The 24,934-nt window shown below is 41.3% G+C and overlaps 1 protein-coding gene and 1 long non-coding RNA gene across 8 annotated transcripts in view; one reads left to right on the top strand and one right to left on the bottom strand.

The window, feature by feature from the left end:
* The window catches only part of LOC115160722 (cordon-bleu protein-like 1), a 52,946-nt gene that overhangs the window by 6,071 nt on the left and 21,941 nt on the right, over window positions 1-24,934 (top strand). The window contains exon 3 of one of the 6 annotated variants that reach the window (XM_029711044.1): window positions 4,604-4,663. The exons of 1 other annotated variant lie outside the window; for it this stretch is intronic. In XM_029711044.1, the coding sequence (XP_029566904.1) occupies window positions 4,604-4,663 (60 nt within the window). Of the gene's footprint in view, window positions 1-4,603; window positions 5,441-20,540; window positions 20,876-21,117; window positions 21,221-21,408; window positions 21,489-24,934 lie in introns of those variants that run through there. 4 more of the 6 variants (XM_029711049.1, XM_029711048.1, XM_029711050.1 and 1 more) reach the window with 4 other exon arrangements.
* On the bottom strand, window positions 5,504-7,579 carry LOC115160725 (uncharacterized). Of its 2 annotated transcripts, XR_003869108.1 has the most exons (3): window positions 6,838-7,579; window positions 6,344-6,413; window positions 5,504-5,897 (listed from the first exon to the last, which is right to left on the bottom strand). It is a non-coding gene; the product is annotated as an uncharacterized LOC115160725 (long non-coding RNA). The 2 variants fall into 2 exon arrangements; XR_003869107.1 differs by having other exon boundaries at window positions 6,344-7,579.

The raw sequence follows: 24,934 nt of genomic DNA, 5'->3' as shown, positions 1-24,934 counted from the left end.
CATTATCTAGTCTAAATCACTTTCAGAGGGACTTTTTATTTTGAAGGCAAACTGCAATTCCACAATTGTGCCTAATCCTTCTTGTGGCTAGCTTCACAACACATTACCCGGTCAGGTCGAGCCTCACTAGACATATGAAACTAGCTGGCTGCTTATAACGTTAGCTTTGGGCAACAGGGTTAAGTAGCTGGCTAGCTATTTATTTTCATGAACCTAGCTAATACTTACTCACAAGTATTCCTAAGTCATTGCTAAGAATAGTGAAAATGACTGCAGTTTCTTCTGGTCATTGTTTTCAGGCTGGTTGTATTGGTGCTAGCTAGGTAACAAGCTAAAGCTAGCTAGCTACCCCAGAAGTTGCGGTCGAACAAATAATGCTTTAATACCAACGCGGTATTGTAAACACATCTTTCGTGGCCGGTGTTTGCTTGTTTGCAGACTTTTTTGTACAGCTTTGACTGCACTGAATGTAGTGGTAGCACTTGGCTTGCACGTGCAAATTCAGAACACAACATATTATAATAGAACTGTGTTATTTGACGAGTCAAATTAAAATCTGATTTAACGCGTCAAATAGTGTTATTGTCAAATGGTGTTATTTGACGTGTATCATTTTTGACACGCAAAGACCCAAACGGCGTTCCATAGTGTGTCCTGAAGCTAATAGCAGTGACACTATTACTGTGTAACTCTGGTAGGGCAACATCTGAACAATGGCGCACTTGGTAACGTTAGTGTGTACCGGTGCTCGAACAGTCGCGAAAGCCAACATCACCCATGACAGAGAACAGTTGATTGTCAAGGGCAATGAATTCCATTATCTTGGTGTTTGAGTTGTCTCTTTCAAATGACTGCTCGACTTGTTGACTGCTCGATCCACACAGCAGACATTGTGGGCTGGGCTAGGTTAGGAATGCTGTGTTGCAGGTGTAGCGCATAATTTTACATGGCGTCATTTAGAGGTCGACCGATTATAATTTTTCAACGCCGATACCGATTATTGGAGGACGAAAAAAGGCCGATATCAATTAATCTGCCAATTTATTTATTTGTAATAATGACAATTACAACAATACTGAATGAACACTTATTTTAATATAATACATAAATAAAATCAATTTAGCCTCAAATAAATAAGGAAATGTTCAATTTGGTTTAAATAATGCAAAAACAAAGTGTTGGAGAAGAAAGTAAAAGTGCAATATGTGCCATGTAAGAAAGCTAACGTTTAAGTGCCTTGCTCAGAACAAGGGAACATATGAAAGCTGGTGGTTCCTTTTTAACATGAGTCTTCAATATTCCCAGGTAAGAAGTTTTAGGTTGTAGTTATTATAGGAATTATAGGACTATTTCTCTCTTTCCGATTTGTATTTCATATACCTTTTGACTATTGGATGTTCTTATAGGCACTTTAGTATTGCCAGTGTAACAGTATAGCTTCCGTCCCTCTCCTCGCTCCTACCTGGGCTCGAACCCGGAACACATCGACAACAGCCACCCTCGAAGCAGCGTTACCCATGTAAAGCAAGGGGAACAACTACTCCAACTCTCAAAGCGAGTGACGTTTGAAACGCTATTAGCGCGCACCCGCTAACTAGCTAGCCATTTCACATCGGTTACACCAGCCTAATCTTGAGAGTTGACATGCTTGAAGTCATAAACAGCGCAATGCATTGCGAAGAGCTGCTGGCAAAACGCACAAAGTGCTGTTTGAATGAATGCTTACGAGCCTGCTGGTGCCTACCACCGCTCAGTCAGACTGCTCTATCAAATCATAGACTTAATTATAATATAATAAACACACAGAAATACGAGCCTTAGGTCATTAATATGGTAAAATCCGGAAACCATCATCTCGAAAACAAAACGTTTTTTTTCTTTCAGTGAAATACGGAACCGGTCCGTATTTTATCTAACGGGTGGCATCCCTAAGTCTTAATATTCCTGTTACGTTGCACAACCTTCAATGGTATGTCATAATTACGTAAAATTCAGGCAAATTAGTTCGCAACGAGCCAGGCAATGAACGCAAGAGCAGTGACACAATTTCATGTTAGCAGGCAATATTAACTAAATATGCAGGTTTAAAAATATATACTTGTGTATTGATTTTAAAGAAAGGCATTGATGTTTATGGTTAGGTACATTGGTGCAACGACAGTGCTTTTTTCGCAAATGCGCTTGTTAAATCATCACCCGTTTGTCGAAGTAGGCTGTGATTCAATGAGAAATTAACAGGCACCGCATCGATTATATGCAACGCAGGACACGTTAGATAAACTAGTAATATCATCAACCATGTGTAGTTAACTAGTGATTTATGTTAAGATTGATAGTTTTTTATAAGATAAGTATAATGCTAGCCAGCAACTTACCTTGGCTTCTTGCTGCCCTTGCGTAACAGGTAGCCAGCCTGCCTTGCAGGATCCTCGTGGAGTGCAATGTAAGGCAGGTGGTTAGAGCGTTGAACTAGTAACCGGAAGGTTGCAAAAACGAATCCCCGAATCCCCCCTGAACAAGGCAGTTAACTTGTTATGGATAGGGGGCAGTATTTTCACGGCCGGATAAAAAACGAACCCGATTTAATCTGATTATTACTCCTGCCCAGAAACGAGAATATGCATATAATTATTAGCTTTGGATAGAAAACACTCTAAAGTTTCTAAAACTGTTTGAATGGTGTCTGTGAGTATAACAGAACTCATTTGGCAGGCCAAAACCTGAGAAGATTCCAAACAGGAAGCGCGCTCTTTGACTATTTCTTGGCCTTCTTGATCATCTCTATCCAAAACAGGGGATCCCTGCTGTAACGTGACATTTTCTAACGCTCCCATAGGCTCTCAGAAGGCGCCAGAACGTTGAATGATGACTTTGCAGGCCATGGCTGAAAAACAGTAGCGCATTTGGATAGTGGTCGATCAGAGAACAATGAGACTGGGGGCGCGTGCACGAGACGACTCCATGATTTTATTTTTTCGTCTTTGAACGAAAACAGGGTTTCCCGGTCGGAATATTATCGCTTTTTTACGAGAAAAATCGCATAAAAATTGATTTTAAACAGTGTTTGACATGCTTCGAAGTACGGTAATGGAATATTTTGATTTTTTTTGTCACGAAACACGCCGGCATCACCCTTCTTTACCCTTCGGATAGTGTCTTGAACGCACAACAAAACGCCGCTATTTGGATATAACTATGGATTATTTGGAACCAAACCAACATTTTTTATTGAAGTCCTGGGAGTGCATTCTGACGAAGAACAGCAAAGGTAATCCAATTTTTCTTATAGTAAATCTGAGTTTGGTGAGTACCAAACTTGGTGGGTGTCAAAATAGCTAGCCATGATGGCCGGGCTATCTACTCAGAATATTGCAAAATGTGCTTTCACCGAAAAGCTATTTTAAAATCGGACACCGCGATTGCATAAAGGAGTTCTGTATCTATAATTCTTAAAATAATTATGTTTTTTGTGAATGTTTATCGTGAGTAATTTAGTAAATTCACCGGAAGTGTTCGGTGGGAATGCTAGTTCTGAACGTCACATGCTAATGTAAAAAGCTGGTTTTTGATAGAAATATGAACTTGATTGAACACACCATGCATGTATTGTATAACATAATGTCCTAGGAGTGTCATCTGATGAAGATCATCAAAGGTTAGTGCTGCATTTAGCTGTGGTTTTGTTTTTTGTGACATTATATGCTAGCTTGAAAAATGGGTGTCTGATTATTTCTGGCTGGGTACTCTGCTGACATAATCTAATGTTTTGCTTTCGCTGTAAAGCCTTTTTGAAATCGGACAGTGTGGTTAGATAAAGGAGAGTCTTGTCTTTAAAATGGTGTAAAATAGTCATATGTTTGAAAAATGGAAGTTTTTGGATTTTTGAGGAATTTGTAATTCGCGCCACGCCTATCATTGGATATTGGAGCAGGTGTTCCGCTAGCGGAACGTCTAGATGTAAGATTAACCCCCGTTCCTAGGCTGTCATTGAAAATAAGAATGTGTTCTTAATCTGACTTGCCTAGTTAAATAAAGGTGTAAAGAAATCGGCAAATCAGTGGCCAAAAATACCGATTACTGATTGTTATGAAAACTTGAAATCGGCCCTAATTAATCGGCCATTCCTATTAATCGGTCGACCTCTAGCGTCATTACGTCATGTACCTACGTTATATAGGTCTGCGCGTCAGCTTTGACATCGGTTTTTCACATCGGCGTTAAACTAGACATCGGGCCGATACCGATGTTGGCATTTTTAGCTAATATCGTCCGATTCCAATATGTTCACCGATATATCGTGCATCCCTAATTTCATCGGTTACCTTACTAAGAAGTCGAGCAGAGTTAGCTAGATAAGTTAACGTAACTAGCTAGGGAACTACATTTGTTTATTGAAACTAAAATCTAGTTAGCTAGCTTTCATAATACGCATTCCAAAGAAAATCTATGTAAATAGCAGTTGGCTATCTGGCAATGTGATTTGTAACTTTGCAAGCTACGTTAGGTTACGTTAGCTACAGCCTACCGGACAGTATCTAACCGTTAGCCTCTGCGGTCGGTAGTTAGTTACCTAACGTGACTGGCCTATGTGTTCTATTTACAGAGTCCAATATCATCAACATCTGCACCGGCATCAACATCAAGCTCAGCACCAGGAACTAGTGTAAGTCACCTTGACTCCATGAGCAAATAAATATACTGGAGCTAGGCATAAACATGGTCTGTGTCTTGTTGTCATAGTTGGTGTGTTTTATAAGTAGGTTTCAACTTCTACTGTACTTTTCTCTGTATTATGGAGGGTTAGTTGATTTGTTTATGTAAAACTTGAAGTCTACATTTAAGAAAAGCTGAGTTATTAGTAAAGAGGGGATGGTGTGGGTGACTGACGTGTGTGAGTGTGAAGGTTAGTATACATTATCTATTGACACGAGGGGGATGGGTGGATATAGTACTGTACCTTGTTTGAGTGTGTATTGATGGGGACAAAGTAGTAAAATGTTGGCAAGTCACTGACTAGTGTGTGTCGTACAAACTAGTCCAGCTGCTGCTGCTGATTACTTTGACACCAGCTTCAGTAGTACAGATCCTGTAGACCTATTGGATGAAAGCTTTCAGCCGAGAACAACCTCAAGCTCAACGTCGTCTGACTTGAAAGAGGAAGAGACTGCATGTGACTGGCAAGAGCCAAATTGTGTAGTCTGTGAGTCTTTCACGGAGCTCATGAAGTTCTGCCAGACCAGCTGCCATTGCCCAACACAAGACAAGGTTCACCAGCTGAAGAACATTCGGGATCTTGCCTGGAACATTCCAGCTGCATCAGAAACCATGGATCAATTCGTTGTGGTATTCATGAAACGTATTTGGAAGTAACTTTCTACATGCTTACTACTAAAATAAATGATGCAGGGAGTTGGTGTATCATTTCAACTTTCATTTGTTGGTACGTAAATATGTTTCAATAAAACAGATTAGTCTGTCAATGTAGCAAATAAGTAGACATTGCTTGAATTCACGACAATGTTTATTTGCGCTGGAGACCTAGGTGAGTTTACACAGCTGTATGCAGGAACAGTTATGGCAATGTATGACATAGTTATATATATATAGCTATAATAAATACTACAGTTCTACAAAGGGAATACTTGCGTATGGTGTTTTTGGGGATAGCAGTTTGGTTCACTTTGACACAAGGGTAGATTGTTGTTATGGGACCTTTCATATCTCTTCTTGAGTCATCAACTTCTTTGTATCCAAAATACTGTTCATTGTGTGAGGGATAAATTGCTTGAATGGCCCCAACAGCACAAGCAGGCAAGGGGATTTGATGTCCTCTGCCTAGCTTCTCCCCACGTAGAACAAACTCCAAAAGTAATCTGTAGACCATCAAGCAGTTTTGTCTGTAAGAGAATGACAAAAACACTATTTGACTTTCATGGGTAATCGTTGTGTACTGTCTTTCTAATGTAACAGCACAATGCAGAATATTGAATATTTCACCTACACAAACTAGCTAGCCACAACACACAGGTGTAGTTACTCAAAGACTAATATGAGTCATAAAGCCAAAGTCATTTCTTTACTCTTCATCATCATCAAAACATTTCTCCGGTTTTGCTCTTAGTGAAAAACACTGCGTCTAGCTAGCTATAACGTTAGGCTACAGTAAGTTTTGGGGATAGCAAACAAAGCTAGCTAGCTCAACATGGCTAGGTTGTCTTGTAGTGCTACTAGCAATCCCCGTTATTGCCGAATTGATCACAAAATTATACTGTACTGAACAACACTGCCTCGTGTAAAAAGAGAGCTGATATTACTAGCTAGCTACCGACAGCAAACAACTTACTTGTTTGCCATTTGCCCTCCAAGTCCAGCTGGTCTAAATAGTGTCTCGCAGTGAAGTTTCCCTTTAATATCTAGTAAAAGAGTATCATTTTGTCACCGCAGCATCTGTTTGAAATGACATTGGTCTCATTTTGAAATTCTTCACTTGGCAACTTTGCATTTATATGAATAGCGCTGCACATACAGGCCTACAGTATGCAGTAAAGGAATGTAGGAGGAGGATGTCCTAGATTTGACAGTTTTGTATTATATAGGTGACATTCCTCGCTCCATACCAGCGTTTCTCAAACTTGGTCCTCAAGACCCCAAGGGGTGCATGTTTTGGTTTCTGCCTTAACACTACACAGCTGATTCAAATGATCTATCCGTGATGTTTATCTGAATCCGCTATGTAGTGTTAGGGCAAAAACCAAAACGTACACCCCTTGGGGTCCTGAGGACCGAGTTGATCTATGCTCACAGCTATGTAAAGCCTGCGCTGATAATGGGACACACCTTTTAACCATGATCTCACATGGCAGGCTTCTCTTGGGGTGGAGCCGAGTATGGAATTGGTTAAGGTATTGTGACTCCCCACAGCTGTTTCCAGACATTTTGGCAGTCCAAGTGCACAGCTGCACTTTTGAATTTAATGATGAAAGCTATGGTGAGAGGGATGGGCCAAATTCTACAACCGATAGATATGAGGAAAATATTGCTGCAAGCTGAAATCATTGGGGTCCAAGTCAAAACACTGCCCTATAACCTTATTTTATGTGTTATAGTGCCAAAATGTAGCATACTGGCAGCCGTACACCTCTAATATGAGCTACTGAACACCCATGTTTTTCCATGGTAAAAGTTATAGTTCTTTGAGGCAAACTTGTTCCTTGTGGAGAGGACCTTGTGAAACTAATACCACAATTTAAAATCCAAGTTTGCCATTTCAACTACTGTGATGTTAATTAGTTGTAAAAATATTATCGGAGACCTAATCCTTTTATACTCCTGCAAAGTTTCATCTCCAAACAGAAGAACTATTATGGAAATAGTTGGGCCTCTACAATGTGTGACAGAGTGTTCTCATTTGTCAGGGTCTAGGCTTGTGATTTCCTCACTGGGTGCAGTTAAAGGGGAATAAAGCTACTTATGTAAGGTAAGATGATGATTCAGCAGAGAGAAAACCCGCGGAGTTCTAGTATTCTTTCCCCTTGAAACATTCCTGAGGGATAAAAGGCTCTCTGTTCAGCCAGGAATAGACTTCCCAATTGGACCAGGAACTAGCTTACACCTTTACCACCAAACGCTTCACTAAACTCTGAAAGCCAATAGAGGAGGACATTTGTATCATTAACTCACAAATGTGACGAACTAATATGAAAATGAACACATTTCTTAATACATTTTCAATGCACAACTTTTCAATATTTAATGATACATTTGTGCAATGATTATACGTTTGTGCAATGATGATGATTATACGCTTGTGCAATGTCGCATTACCGACAATGCTGTTTGATAGAGTCAGTACTGCAGATAAAGATATCGCACAGTGTTGAGTGACTTGTCACCGATATCTCAGGCCTTGTTGTAGTTTCTGTGAAGTGGCATACCAACGGGGACCCACACCACTCTTAGCAACTACCACATTAAACGTAATGGAGAGGCGGAATCACTGAATTTGGTCAGTATGAAAACTTAGGGGAAAAAATGTAATTGAGACCATAAGCTTGTATTTACTAACCTCGTCATTTCTTGGGAATACAAAGGTTTTTATGTCTGGTGGACGGTATGCTTTATGCCTCAGAGGCCTAAAACAGACAGTGGCCATCATCCAGAGAACGGGGAATAATGGTTTGTCTTTGTTTTGTGCAGTTGAAACCAACGCACTGACCGTAAATACCACTGAATTCTTAATACTGGAGTTGTACTGGGTTGTACACCCAACCAGGCAACATTATGCTCAAATTGCCCCAAATTAATTGGTAGGCTATTATAGGATTTTATGTGCTCCGTTTTAATGTCAGATAGTGCACTAAATCGACACAGATTCCTTACAATAGCTCTGTGCAAATGGGGTTATTATAGTGTCTCTAGAATGTATGTACACTGCTAGAATGCAAATAGTCAAGACTGTGTATGAAGTCTTGGCCCGCGCTTTGTTTTCTGTTGTGCACTCTTCTGACACACAACAGTTGGAAGCCACCTACCTTCCACCCCCATAACAGAGCGTTTTCTGTTTAAAAAAGGTCTGAAAAAGAGTGTGTGAAGCAAATCTCTAGATCATTTCCTTGTTTTCCATGCCATATATTGAATAGGACACCGCAGCATGCATTTAGCAGCCAGATAGCCTAAAAGTAAAAAAATAAAAATAATTGTAAGAATATGTATCCTTCATAAGGAATAGCATAAACATACGTTATCTTATCGCACTGTGGCAAATTTCATATTTTTTTCTTCATATTTCATCTGTCTTTTACTTGGAAAACTGTAATCACAAAACAAGATCATAGTTATGTTTCCAAATAAAGTATGAAGCTCTTGGTCCCTTGATGACTTTTTGGAAGCGCCAGTGCATGTGATGAGCATCAGGGGAGACCGCAGAGCAACAGTCTGTTGCTTCTTTGATAAACACTCCAGTGTAGACAATGCAGCATTGTCTCAAAAGAATGAATGCAGTGTGATAGATATAAGTATGACTCAAGGGGAAATACTCTCTTCTCCAGCACTGCTCATCCCTGACTAGGGTTGAATGGCGGGAACCCGATTACCGAGACTTACCGGGATTTACCACTCCCTTTTCTCCCGAGATAAATAACTGCGTGAAACTGGCAATTATAATCAATTATTTATATGAACAGCATATCATGAAATGGAACTGTTAAATTATATGCGATCTGGCTTGCCTTTGTCCTCCGCATGATGAATCATCAATGCTCAGGGTGGGAACAGACAGCCCCTCTCAGTATGGAGTGCAGTTCACAATGCATGCAGACCTATCATCTCATCATGGTAACTTATTTTCCTGTGACAGGTAGGCCTGCATTTGCTGCAGCATAGTCTATGCTACACTAATATAAAGACCGAATGCGCGTCTAATTTACCCATCTGGCTATCGGGGGTGACCTTATTTTTTTAAATTGTAAGACTGTTTGCTGCAATAAATAAAAACATCTTACCACTTGAATATGGTTGCTTTAAATCAGTGCAGGCGTGAGCACTCTCTCTCTGTCTTTCTCACTGTCTCAACTGTCTCAACATCCAAAATAGATAATCCTGTTCTAGATTGATACAGTTGAAGTCGGAAGTTTACATACACTTAGGTTGGCAAGTCAGTTAGGACATCTACTTTGTGTATGACATAAATAATTTTTCCAACAACTGTTTACAGACAGATTATTTCTGTCAGAAGTTTACATACACTATGTTGACTGTGCCTTTAACCAGCATGGAAAATTCCAGAAAATTATGTCATGGCTTTAGAAGCTTCTGATAGACTAATTGACATCATTTGAGTCAATTGGAGGTGTACCTGGGGATGTATTTCAAGGCCTACCTTCAAACTCAGTGCCTCTTTGCTTGACATCATGGGAAAATCAAAAGAAATCAGCCAAGACCCCAGAGAGAAATTGTAGCCCTCCACAAGTCTGGTTCATCCTTGGGAGCAATTTTCAAATGCCTGAAGGTACCACGTTCATCTGTACAAACGATAGTACGAGTATAAACAGCATGGGACCACGCGGCCGTCATACTGCTCAGGAAGGAGACGCATTCTGTCTCCTGGAGATGAACGTACTTTGGTGCGAAAAGTGCAAATCAATCCCAGAACAACAGCAAAGGACCTTGTGAAGATGCTGGAGGAAACAGGTACAAAAGTATCTATATCCACAGTAAAACGAGTCCTATATCGACGACCTGAAAGGCCGCTCAGCAAGAAAGAAGCCACTGCTCCAAAACCGCCATAAAAAAGCTAGACTACGGTTTGCAACTGCACATGGGGACAAAGATCGTACTTTTTGGAGAGATGTCTTCTGGTCTCAATCCCATAGAATATGTGTGGGCAGAACTGAAGTGTGTGTGAGCAAGGATGCCTACAAACCTGACTCAGTTTCACTAGCTCTGTCAGGAGGACTGGGCCAAAATTCCCCCAACTTATTCTGGGAAGGCTTGTGGAAGGCTACCCAAAACGTTTGACCCAAGTTAAACAATTTAAAGGCAATGCTACCAATTACTAATTGAGTGTATGTAAACTTCTGACCCACTGGGAATGTGATGAAAAAAATAAAAGCTGAAATAAATCATTCTCTCTACTATTATTCTGACATTTCACATTCTTAATATAAAGTGGTGATCCTAATTGACCTAAGACAGGGAATTTTTACTAGGATTAAATGTCAGGAATTGTGAAAAGCTGAGTTTAAATGTATTTGGCTAAGGTGTATGTAAACTTACGACTTCAACTGTATATAGGCCTATATATAGATGTCCTAGCCTACCTCTTTTAGGTAATACATTCAATGCAGTATTAGCTTTATATTTAGCTAATTTAATGATGGGTTATGTATATTAAGCTTCTAACTTTGTCTCTTGCGCAAAATGCACACACCTGTGCTCCGCTGGCCTCTCTCCTTAAACACTCCTTAGCTCTTGGTGTCCCATGCAGGAAAAGCTAGAATAGGTTGCAGGACAATTAGTATTTTTGCATTTCTTATAGTGATAGACTTTGAAGAGGGACACAAGCTCTTGTTTGCTGAATGTTAAATGCAGCAGCCAATAGAACTCAGGCGTAGTTTGAAAGAAGAGCGAACCCGCGATGGCGGTAGTCTATAGCAGTTATTTATTTAGACTCATAACCATTCAATCTTAGTGAAGAGACGTGAAAGCCTTCTGCAACTCATTATAGTCCTATATTATTCAAGGATGTCATTAGAATGATGAAGATAAGGACAATGAAACTTATTTTATGTAACTGTTGAAAGCGAGGAAAGAATGATGCAACAATAGAGAGAAAGAAGAGGTAGGCTAATATTAGGGGAAATACAAAAGGTGTGAATATATGCGTCAGCCTACTAATTATACAAATAGGCCCTATTTTAAAATCAAATTCACTAGCCTATACGCATGTGCTGTACCAGAATCACATGTTCTCTCCCTGCTTTTTAATTGAACGATGTGAGCAATTCCAGTCAATATAATACAGTACAGTAATACAGTTACATTTACATTTAAGTCATTTAGCAGACGCTCTTATCCAGAGCGACTTACAAATTGGTGCATTCACCTTATGATATCCAGTGGAACAACCACTTTACAATAGTGCATCTAAATCTTTTAGGGGGGGGGGGTTAGAAGGATTACTTTATCCTATCCCAGGTATTCCTTAAAGAGGTGGGGTTTCAGGTGTCTCCGGAAGGTGGTGATTGACTCCGCTGTCCTGGCGTCGTGAGGGAGCTTGTTCCACCATTGGGGTGCCAGAGCAGCGAACAGTTTTGACTGGGCTGAGCGGGAACTGTGCTTCCTCAGAGGTAGGGAGGCGAGCAGGCCAGAGGTGGATGAACGCAGTGCCCTTGTTTGGGTGTAGGGCCTGATCAGAGCCTGAAGGTACGGAGGTGCCGTTCCCCTCACAGCTCCGTAGGCAAGCACCATGGACTTGTAGCGGATGCGAGCTTCAACTGGAAGCCAGTGGAGAGAGCGGAGGAGCGGGGTGACGTGAGAGAACTTGGGAAGGTTGAACACTAGACGGGCTGCGGCGTTCTGGATGAGTTGTAGGGGTTTAATGGCACAGGCAGGGAGCCCAGCCAACAGACTCAAGTTCAGACTCAAAAAGATTAGCCTCCTGGAGCTAGATTAATTTATTTACCCAAGAGAGCTTATAGCTAGCTACATCTATTGGCTTTTATAATTTTCTGTTGTGCATAATGTGCAGTAGCTAACATCATATACACTATATACAAAAGTATGTGGACACCCTCTGAATTAGTGGATTTGGCTATATCAGCCACACCCATTGCTGACGGACGTATAAAATCGAGCACACAGCTATGCAATCTCCATAGACAAACATTGGCAGTAGAATGGCCCGTACTGAAGACCTCAGTCTTTCCAACAAGTCAGTTCGTCAAATGTCTGCCCTGCTAGAACTGCCCCGGTCAACCGTAAGTGCTGTTATTGTGAAGTGGAAATGTCTAGGAGCAACAACGGCTCAGCTGCGAAGTGGTAGGCCACACATGTGCACAGAAGGGGACCGCCGAGTGCTGAAGCGCAGAGTGCGTAAAAATGATCTGTCCTCGGTTGCAACACTCACTACCGAGTTCCAAACCGCCTTTGGAAGCAACATCAGCACAAGAACTGTTCGTAGCGGGAGTTTCTTGAAATTGGTTGCCTTGGCCGAGCAACCCACACAAGCCTAAGATCAACCATGCGCAATGCCAAGAGTCGGCTGGAGTGGTGTAAAGCTCGCCGCCATTGGACCCTGGAGCAGTAGAAACACGTTCTTTTGAGTGATAAATCACGCTTTACCTTCTGGCAGTCTGACAGACAAATCTGGGTTTGGCGGATGCCAGGAGAACGCTACCTGCCCGAATGCATAGTGCCAACTAAAGTTTGGTGGAGGAGAAATATTGGTCTGGGGCTGTTTTTCATGGTTTGGGCTAGGCCCCTTAGTTTCAGTGAAGGGAAATCTTAATGCTACACCATATAATGACATTCTAGATGATTCTGTGCTTCCAACTTTGTTGCAACAGCATGGGGAAGGCCCTTTCCTGTTTCAGCATGATAATGCCCCCATGCACAAAGTGAGGTCCATACAGAAATAGTTTGAGATTGGTGTGGAAGAACTTGACTGGCCTGCACAGAGCCCTGACCTCAACCCCATCGAACGAATTGGAACGCGCCAGGCCTAATCACCCAAGATCAGTGGCCGACCTCACCTAATGCTCTTGTGGCTGAATGGAAGCAAGTCCCTGCAGCAATGTCCCAACATCTAGTGGAAAGCCTTCCCAGAGGAGTGGGAGGATGTTATAGCAGCAAATGGGGTACCAACTCCATATTAATGCCCATGATTTTGGAATGAGATGTACGACGAGCAGGTGTTCATGTACTTTTGGTCATGTGTGTATGTTTGTGTGTACTACAAACTGCCACCCTTTTGGCAATGTAGTGTAGTTAGTCTGGGTAGTTATTTCTTAACTATTTTAACTAACTGCATTGACCCGTTCTGCACTAAATCTTTTGAATCATCACATTAGCTGCTGCTGTTTATTATCTATCCTGTTGCCTAGAAACTTTATCCCTACCTACAGTGCATTTGGAAAGTGTTCAGACTCCTTGACTTGATATTTTGTTACCTTACAGCCTTATTCTAAAATGTATTAAATAGTTTTTCCCCACCTCAACAATCTACAAACAATACCCCATAATGACAAAGCAAAAACAGTTTTTTAGAAATTTAAAACTGAAATATGACATTTACATAAGTATTCAGACCCTTTACTCAGTACTTTGTTGAAGCACGTTTGGCAGCGATTACTGCCTTGAGTCTTCTTGACGCTACAAGCTTGGCACACCGGTATTTGGGGAGTTTCTCCCATTCTTCTCTGCAGATCCTCTCAAGCTCTGTCAGGTTAGCTGGGGAGCGTTGCTGCACAGCTATTTTCAGGTCTTTCCAGAGATGTTAGATCGGGTTTAAGTCCGAGCTTTGGCTGGGCCACTCAAGGACATTCAGAGACTTGTCCCAAAACCACTCCTGCGTTGTCTTGGCTGTGTGCTTAGGGTCACTGTTCTGTTGGAGGGTGAACTTTCATCCCAGTGTGAGGTCCTGAGCGCTCTGGAGCAGGTTTTCATCAAGGATCTCTCTGTACTTTGCTCCATTCATCTATCCCTCGATCCTGACTAGTCTCCTAGTCCCTGCCGCTGAAAAACATCCCCACAGCGTGATGCTACCACCACCATGCTTCACCGTAGTGATAGTGCCAGCTTTCCTCCAGTAGTGATGCTTGGCATTCAGGCCAAAGAGTTCAATCTTGGTTTCATCAGACCAGAGAATCTTGTTTCTCATGGTCTGAGAGTCTGTCATGTGCCTTTTGCTGAGGACTGGCCTCCATCTGGCCACTCTTCCATAAAGGCCTGATTGGTGAGTACTGCAGAGATGGTTGTCCTTCTGGAAGTTTCTCCCATCTCCACAGAGGAACTCTGGAGCTCTGTCAGAGTGACCATCGGGTTCTTGGTCACCTCCCTGACCAAGGCTCTTCTCCCCCCTATTGCTCAGTTTGGCCGGGTGGCCAGCTGTAGGAAGAGTCTTGGTGGTTACAAACTTCTTTCATTTAAGAATGATGAAGGCCAGTGTGTTCTTGGGGACCTTCAATGCTGCAGAAATGTTTTGGTTCCCCTTCCCAGATCTGTGCCTCGACACAATCCTGTCTCGGAGCTCTACGGACAATTCCTTTCACCTCATGGCTTGGTTTTTGCTCTAACATGCACTGTCAACTGTGAGACCTTATATAGACAGGTGTGTGCCTTTCCAAAGCATGTACAATCAATTAAATTCACCACGTGGACTCCAATAAAGTTGTAGAAACTTCTGAAGGATGATCAGTGGAAACAGGATGCACCCGAGGTCAATTTCGAGTCTCATTTCAAAGGGTCTGAATGCTTATGTAAATTCTAAAAACCTGTTTTCTCTTTGTCATTATTGGGCATTGTGTGTATATTGATGAGGAACATTTTTTTATCTAACCAATTTTAGAATAAGGCTGTAACAAAACAAAATGTGGAAAAAGTCAAGGGGTCTGAATACTTTCCAAATGTACTGTATATTTACATTTCTACCTCAATTGTCTGGTACCCCTGCACATCGCCTCGGTACTGGTACTCTGTGTCTATAGCCAAGTTATCATTACTCATTTTATATTTATTCCTTGTGTTATTACTTTTCTATTATTTCTCTAAGTAAGCATTTCACTATTGTTCTACACCTGTTGTTTATGAAGCTCGTGACAAGTTCAGTTTGGTTCGATTTTTATGTCCTCACAGAAAGGACCAACTTGTTCCTCTCGCTCAGTGCCGTACACATATTACATAGTCAGCTTATGTTGTGTATCTGATGGATTTAAATACCCTTAAATAGCTCCTAGTTTCACCTCTTATCAAGCCAAAAGCAATGGATTTAAACACACTTGGACTGGAACACATTACTTGTTGTTCTCATATTTTAATGCTTGGCAGATGTTTACCCTGTCTTGACTGTACCAAGGTCAATTCGAAATGTATTTGTCACATGCCGAATACAACAGGTGTAGATCCTACCGTGAAACGGTTACTTACAAGCCCTAAACCACCAATGCAGTTTTAATACAAATATTTACTAAATAAAGTAACACAATAAAATAACAGTAACGAGGCTATATACAGGGGGTACAGTTACCGAGTCAATGTGCTGGGGCACAGGTTAGTCGAGGTAATTGAGGCAATATGTACGTGTAGGTAGGGGTAAAGTGACAATGCATAGATGATAAACAGCGAGTAGCAGCAGTGTAAAAAGTGCAAATAGTCCAGGTAGCAATTTGATTAATTGTTTAGCAGTCTTATGGCTTGGGGTTCGAAGATGTTCAGGAGCCCTTTGGACCTAGACTTGGCGCTCTGGTAGCGCTTGCTGTGCGGTAGCAGAGAGAACAGTCTATGACTTGGGTGGCTGGAGTATTTTGACAATTTTTGAGGCCTTCTTCTGACACCACCTAGTATAGAGGTCCTGGATGGCAGGAAGCTTGGCCCCAGTGATGTACTGGGCCGTATACACTACCCTCTGTAGCGCCTTACGGTCGGATGCTGAGCAGTTGCCATACCAGGCGGTGATGCAACCAGTCAGAATGTTCTCGATGGTGTAGCTGTATAACTTTTTGAGGATCTTGCCTGTAATGAGAGTGTTCTGCAGAAGCAAATTTGACCTCTGAAATTCGGTGTGGGGGGAAAAGTGGGAAGAGAACCAGTCAGACTAGGTTGATCTCTTCTGTGACCTGCGCTGGGTGATTTTCATGTACAGTACATGGAATTCACCCAGAATGTGAAAGAAAGTACTATAAAAAATAATGTGTGCGTCTCAAATGGCATCTAGCTATTCCCTTTATAGTGCACTACTTTTGACCAGGGCTATGGTCAAAAGTGGTGTACTAAAGGGAATAAGTTGCCATTTGGGATGGTCCAATGTTACTGAAGTGAAATAAGGTGATTCATAAGAGAGGGTTATTACAGTACATACTGTATATTAACGCGTAGCCAACCTGAAGTTATTAATACCCCCGAGATACTTATCAGTTGTCTAAATAAGGGTGTGAAATTTGCCAAGCAAGTTTGAAGCCTGCGTGGAACATGTTATGGGAAAATGGTTTTTGTTTTGCCTAAAATAATAAACGATACACGTGGGGAATTTTCATAGTTGTTCTTTTTTTCTTATCTCTATCCATCTGTCCCACACAGCTCCTGGAGTATTGGCCTTTCCAGTCCTTCTCTAAACAGCTTGTGTTTACTGTGAGTGACCTCTTACCAAATTACCAGCTGTGTCCCTGGCCCTGTGTTTTTTGTCTTTCCACAGGGATTTACCCCCTTCTCTGCAACCCCACCCCCATCCTGTCACGCGAATTCCCACCCACTACTACCTCCAACCACAAGTTGTCCCCTTATCATCTGATATGGCTTTTCTGTTAAATGAAGGACAAACTCAAAAGACAAAATACTATTTACAGAGGAAGTATACCAAACAATCTATTTGAGTAGACAACAACCTATTTGATGCCCTTACATTTGGAGCATGAACTGAGTGGCACTTGATCATTGCACTGGATCAAGCACTTAGTTCTGTTATTTTAAGTGAAAGAAAACCTGTGAAAGTGACATGTACAGTACATAGTAGGGCAGAGGGTGCAGGAAAAGACCTGATGTTGTTGAACTATTGATCTGGCGCTCTCATTGTAAGATGTAGGAAATTTACAGGAGCCATTGTACGCTTACTACCCAAGGTCAAACTGTAGCTTCCTGCTTTTGGTCACAAATATATTTAATAGGCAGATGGTGACCTCTTGCATATATTTTTATAATTTAGACAACAAAATACAGCACTGGACACTTCAAGTACTCTGTAATAGACTGTAAAAAGCAGCATCTGTATCCTGCTTTTCAATCAGAGTTTCATGTCATGTTTCAACATGTATGCCATTCCTGGCATTATTAATTATTATGGGAACTGAAAAAAGTTGATGTAGATGTCATTCTGTTTTGTGAAATCTGACACCAACATACTGTAGATATTGGTGCTTTAAATATGAATATATCGTTCTGAGTTTAGCTTGCCTATTATTACCTTTTCTCATATGCAAGCTTTTTTTTGTCACATCACACTTGTATTGCCTCATTATCCTAAAGTAAACATAAATCACTGAATTCCATGTGCGCGAACATACATACCCTTGTCCTACAAACATATTTTTCTGCATAACATCTTATTCTCTTCCCAACAGCAGAAATATGACAAACATGTATAAGAATATCTAAGAATTATCTGGCCATGTAAATTCCTAATTCAGCCTACATAGATATTGCACATCACATACAAAACAAAGACTCACACAAGCGCAGAGAGAGGGAGAGACTAGCACAATATCACCAGATGCTGCTGCAAAGTATTGGCAAAATAGTACGGGTTGCACTTCCATCACTCGGTCGCGGTATTGCCATTGTTATCAAAGCTCCACAGACACCGCAGCCACATTGATGTCCAAAAATAGAACGGGGATTCATGACTTTGAACGGGAGCTAATGACTGTTTCTCCCAGGCAGTAATGTAGTCGGTCACCAAACCTCACTTCAAAATCGAGTCTCAAGTCCCCTGTGCTTGAGTCCGAGTCACGAGTTCCTATGGCTGAAGTCCGAGTCCCAGTGCTCAAGTCCTAGTACAAGTGCTCAAGTCTGAGTCACTGGGTCCACATGAACCAAAAACAAATGTATTTTCCCTGTCTTTTATAGGTTAGTTTCAAGACGAATTTAGTCAAATTGTTTGCTATCCCTTTTCCTTTCTTTCTGTGCCACCAAATGTTTACTTATAAGTTCCTGGTAATGTTACCAGGACCACGGTCCTTTGCAAAATCTTCTCAAACGTTCCAGATAGAAATTCTATTACTGGAGCCAACATTATTCCTTATTCAACATGTCAGAGAGGCATGTTTGTTCTACATAGAATATTCTATCTGAACATTCCAAAACGGTGCATCCTGCTGAATGTGCCCCAGGTTGTTAGCTATAACTACAGTGCATTTGGAAAATATTCAGACCCCTTGACTTTTTCCACATTTTGTTACGTTACAGCCTTATTCTAAAATGAATTAAATCATTTTTTCCCCCTCATCAATCTAAACACAATACCTCAATGACAAAGCAAAAACAGATATTTATACATTTTTGCAAATGTATAAAAAATACAAAACTGAAATCACATTTACTTAAGTATTCAGACCCTTTACTCAGTACTTTGTTGAATCACCTTAGGCAGTGATTTAAAGCCTTGAGTCTTCTTGGGTATGACGCTACAAGCTTGGCACATCTGTATTTGGGGAGTTTCTCCCATTGTTCTCTGCAGATCCTTTCAAGCTCTCAGGTTGGATGAGGAGCGTCGCTGCACAACTATATTCAGATCTCTCCAGAGATGTTCGATCAGGTCCAAGTCCGGGCTCTGGCTGGGACACTCAAGGACATTCAGAGACTTGTCCTGACGCCCCTCCTGCGTTGTCTTGGCTGTGTGCTTAGGGTTGTGGTCCTGTTGGAAGGTGAACCTTTACCCTATTGAGGTCTTGGTGGTTCCAAACGTCTTCCATTTAAGAATGGAGGCCACTATATTCTTGTTCAATAATGCAGACATTTTTTGGTACCCTTCCCCAGATCTGTGCCCTGACACAATCTTGTCTCAGAGCTCTACGGACAATTCCTTTGTCATTATGGGGTATTGTGTGTAGATTGATGAGGAAAACATTTATTTAATACATTTTATAGTAAGGCTGTACTGTAACAAAATGAGGAAAAAGGGAAGGGGTCTGAATAACTTCCGAATGCACTGTAGCTGATGAGGTAACATGACTGAACAAGGTGTAGCATAAACAAATGGTTTTAGAATGACCAATGCGCGATAGAAATTGTAAAAAAAAATGTAGTGGCGGTATTATGGGTCATATCTTTTGAACAGTAAGGGCTAGATTCAAGTTGTTTTCTCTGAGGAAAAGAGGGAGACTTGGATACTGTGGCAACATAACTTGGCTATGAAATGTAGTGGGGAAAGTGAGAGGGTTAAGCAACCCCCCCCCTCCCCCCCGCAGCTCACCAGCTGAAGTACGATGTGTGTGCCGGGTGTGGCGTGTCCTTCCTACTGCTGAACAGGACTGCACTGTGCATCTGTGCTGCTAACTGAAAAGCGCTCAATCTCTCCAAAAATTATTGTTCAGTCCAATAGGTAGTCTGATTTTAGTCTCAGAGAATTTAATCTCCTCTTGTTTTAGTGAACTGAAATAAAACATCTGCCTTTTTGTTATAGTTTATTCTGGGTCTATTTAGTCAGTTATAGTCTCGTCAATTGCCACTTAAAAATAGGTGTTTGACGAATATTTTTGTCACCATTTCTGTTGTTGAAATGAATGCTGCTGTACAGTAGACCCGATCAGGTGGAATGCTCAGCTACCTAGTAACCACTACTGTAACTAACAACATCACTACGATCATATCATTAAAACCTACCCGTGCACACTGCATGTACTTAATCATTTGTTTTTCCATTGAGTTTTCTAATACTGTTTACTATTTCACATTTGACCGATTTTAACCAAAACCAGACAAAGGTTTGATTAAATACAAATGTGTATCAGATGCCGAAAACAAAATAAAGTTTATTAGAATTGAGACTTGTGGATCCATCAGATCAATAATGCTAAAGTAATGCCAGTAGTTAAGTGATTAAATCGGCCTCATCTCAACAACCCTATGCAAATGAGTATAAGTCCGAGGCTTGAAGCTTAAGTCTTGTCATCTAAGGATATGTTTAGCAGACGTCATCAGAAAGCAATCATCTAGACATCATTACAAGATTAGCCTACAAGGAATCCATTCCAAACTCTTGTCTCAGCAACTACAGCACCCTAGGTGAAACATATCTGAGCAGGTGTGCATGTGATCTCATTCGTTGGCAGGCTGGTTTATGGGAGTTAGATCCACACACACTTGCTGATGTGACTTCAGAATGAGTCACTTCAAAGAAGCAGGGCATGGTGGTAAGTGGTCTGTGTCTTTCGGATAATGAAAAGCAAATGCGTACAAATGAACACCTGATTTCAGCATTTGGAAAGCGTCTCAGGCATTCTGTTGGACAGGCTCTATAAGCCGGACAGACAGCTAGCGGACACAGTGGTGTGAACTGGAGGCTATGCGAGGCAGTTGATCAACATGCTGTGAATGTGATGGATGGCAGGGCTGTGTTGTTTCACCACCATGCCCACAGGTTCACGGCTGCAACGCAGTGCGCAGGGAGGTAAAGTAAAGCTGATTAGCCCTCTGCTTATTACTAGCTGTGGGGGAGCTCTCTCTCTCTGTTTGAACGGAACTGAATCTCCACCGACACACCATGCTTAAGAGCTTTCTGCGAGTGACAGACGGAGGGGGCCCACTGTGAGGCGATTTTAAAATAAAGGAGACTACAGATTCTCTAATATCATGGCCTGGGCGTGGCTTTAAGGTAGGCCCGGTCTACTCTGCTCCAGACGTTTCTTATTATACCTCAGTGGCTCCAACAGGCATACCGTAGCAGAGTCTGTCTTTGAATCCAGGGGAGATGGCAGGTATTTAAGAGGGGATAACTCAACACTGAGGCCAAGAGGTAAGAAGGCGTTACTCGATAATGATTGGTGGAGAGGATCTGTTTTAGGATGAATGTGTCATGTTCAAACATGTATCCAGCATTGGAAAAGAGAGTGCAGGGTTCACTTGAGGCACTCTAGGTCTGTCTACATCTTCTTATAGCACCCTGTCTGACTTATGTTGCCTTGTTTATTAACGAATACACTGTTGAAGAGGAACGTAATGGGTATACGTGCCTTCAGTCTTAGGGTATTACTACTACGATTCTTGAAAGAACATCTGCCTAGGTAATAATTTCTTTAAGACCCAATGTGGCCCATGTTATTTGTACTGTCATACAAGAATGTTGTAAGATACATTGGTTTGAGTGGATGGTTGTAGTTTGCCTTGATTCAATAGTTTTGCTGAAGTGGGGAGCGTACAGTAGAGTTTCTGTTAACCCTGCAGTGGCATGTGTGAGCCCGTACAGTAGAGTCAACCATGAATGTTGTTGGCGGTTTCTTAAAATGCACAGGGTGTTGTCCGGAAGAGGGCAGGAAAGCCTGTTTTGCATAGCCACTTTGTTTTGCGCTTTGTACTTCAACCCACCTTTCCCAAGGGACCTTTAGGCTACACACCAACCGTTAACTGACTACAACAGCGGGATTGCTTGCTAATCTTTATGCATCAAACCTGAGTTAACGAATCCCATGTATTTACTGACTTTAACTTCAGCTGGGCAAGACTGGCTCTTGTCGGTCACAAGCATAAACAAACTGTTGTTTTCCCCATCAAGTATGACCTTTTTTCCCCCCCTCAGGGTTTCCCATTGATTATGAAAACATTTTATGAAAGAGGCTGAAAAGTTATTTCACGGGAACATTCCTATGTTCCAGCTACAATAATGCATGTCGGAATGTGAAGAATTTAGACAGCTCTTATAGTGATGTTATTGTGCCGCCTTTTTATTGCTTCAAAACAAATACAAGAATGGCATATCAGGATATAACTTGTTTTAAAAATGATAACGATCCCTGGGGAATGTATTTAATGCAGGCCAGTAGTCATACTGTACTTCACTGTGTGAGTAGTCATGAGTTGGTTGCCTGCTGCCCGGCCCCTTCAGTCGATCCATTTAGAGGAGGGAGTAGCAGCCAGTTAGTAGTGGCTCCTTTGTTTTTGAAAATGATTCCCAATCAAAGACCAGGAAGTAGCCTAATCGTCAACGGTACAACACTAGAACGTCAACTTCTGTGGAATGATTTGGAGTCACATAGTCATTACTGTTGAATTTCTATGGACTGTGGTCTCTCTAACTCTCACATGCGCGCACATACACAAAGGCATCTCAGGTATTTGAAAATCGGTAGCAGTACCTGGATATTATGCCTTTTGAACTGCCGTCCTATTTGTGCATTGTCTCAGACAATAATGTAAGGAACATACACGGGCAACAAATGCCTTTTTGATGGCATTTCCCTTGATGCTAGTCTAGCAGCAGGATAATGAAAATATAATATTCCTTCTTGTGTGTTGTCTGGTTCTGTTTAGTTCTTACCTTCTTTGGGTAGACCGTATGCAGACCCTCCTGCAGCTGTACAGTACCAGGTGTTAGCAGAGGGAAATTCCACTCAACATCTGTTTTCATATTTCACACTGCAAATCAATTGTTGGCCCCAAACAGACAGTAACTGATGGTTGGCAACGGTACCCTGTGAGTTCAGAGTTCATACTACTGTGTGTTATCTGATACACTGTCTGGCAACTGGCAAGTACTTAAGTATAGTAAAAGTACTTGTCTACCAAGGTAACTTAATGGTAATGGATCAATTTATTGGCTGTATGTAACTTTAAATACAGTTGAAGTCGGAAGTTTACATACACCTTAGCCAAATACATTTAAACTCAGTTTTTTACAATTCCTGACATTTAATCCTAGTAAAAATTCCCTGTCTTAGGTCAATTAGGATCACCACTTTATATTAAGAATGTGAAAGGTCAGAATAATAGTAAAGAGAATGATTTATTTCAGCTTTTATGTCTTTCATCACATTCCCACTGGGTCAGAAGTTTACATACACTCAATTAGTAATTGGTAGCATTGCCTTTAAATTGTTTAACTTGGGTCCAACGTTTTGGGTAGCCTTCCACAAGCTTCCCAGAATAAGTTGGGGGAATTTTGGCCCATTCCTCCTGACAGAGCTAGTGTAACTGAGTCAGGTTTGTAGGCATCCTTGCTCGCACACACTTGTTCAGTTCTGCCCACAAATTTTCTATGGGATTGAGACCAGAGGACATTTCTACAAAAAGTACGCTCTTTGTCCCCATGTGCAGTTGCAAACCGTAGTCTGGCTTTTTTATGGCGGTTTTGGAGCAGTGGCTTCTTCCTTGCTGAGCGGCCTTTCAGGTTGTCGATATAGGACTCGTTTTACTGTGGATATAGATACTTTTGTACCTGTTTCCTCCAGAATCTTCACAAGGTCCTTTGCTGTTGTTCTGGGATTGATTTGCACTTTTCGCACCAAAGTACGTTTATCTCTAGGAGACAGATCGCGTCTCCTTCCTGAGCGGTATGACGGCTGCGTGGTCCCATGGTGTTTATACTTGCGTACTATTGTTTTTACAGATGAACGTGGTACCTTCAGGTGTTTGGGAATTGCTCCCAAGGATGAACCAAACTTGTGGAGGTCTACAATTTTCTTTCTGAGGTCTTGGCTGATTTCTTTTGATTTTCCCATGATGTCAAGCAAAGAGGCACTGAGTTTGAAGGTAGGCCTTGAAATACATCCACAGGTACACCTCCAATTGACTCAAATGATGTCAATTAGCCTATCAGAAGCTTCTAAAGCCATGACATAATTTTCTGGAATTTTCCGAGCTGTTTAAAGGCACAGTCAACTTAGTGTATGTAAACTTCTGAGCCACTGGAATTGTGATACAGTGAATTATAAGTGAAATAATCTGTCTATAAACAATTGTTGGAAAAATGACTTGTCCTAATTAGATGTCCTAACCGACGTGCCAAAACTATAGTTTGTTAACAAGAAGTTTGTGGAGTGGTTGAAGAACAAGTTTTAATGTCTCCAACCTAAGTGTATGTAAATTTCCGACTTCAACTGTACATACACATGTTCTCAGAAGTGTCTGAATATGTCTACTGAGAAAAGCAGGACTGTTTCATAAACTGAACAATATTATGTTTGTCTTTAAGCACTTTTGACTATTAATTAATGCTATATTGGCACCTGCTTTTTGTTATCAGAGCCTATAACAGTAACACTGTTTTAAGTTGTAGTTAAAATGTCTCTTAAATGTTGTTTCCTACTTGAAACCCCACCTCTTTAAGGAATACCTGGGATAGGACTAAGTAATCCTTCTAACCCTCCCCCCTACCCTTCCGCCCAAAAAAGATATAGATGTACTATTGTAAAGTGGTTGTTCCACTGGATATCATAAGGTGAATGCACCAATTTGTAAGTCGCTATGGATAAGAGCGTCTGCTAAATGACGTAAATGTAAATGGAAAATGTGTGGAAACAAACAAAATCTTGACCTCATTTTGGTGAGGAGAACGTGTCTCATTCCCATAATCACGTTGCCGTAAAACTTTGAGACATGAAATCTGGACTTTGTAGCCTAGCCTGGTGTGGACCACTGTAGTGTCTGTGTCTCTGTTTTAGCTGGGAGCATCTGTCAACAGGATCGGACCCTTTTATAACATTTTCGCCTAAAATTACATACCCAAATCTAACTG

This window comes from Salmo trutta, chromosome 24 (assembly GCF_901001165.1).
Source record: "Salmo trutta chromosome 24, fSalTru1.1, whole genome shotgun sequence".
Taxonomy (NCBI): domain Eukaryota; kingdom Metazoa; phylum Chordata; class Actinopteri; order Salmoniformes; family Salmonidae; genus Salmo; species Salmo trutta.
Note: the sequence above shows the minus strand (reverse complement) of the source record. Positions and strands in the feature narration are given on the sequence as shown.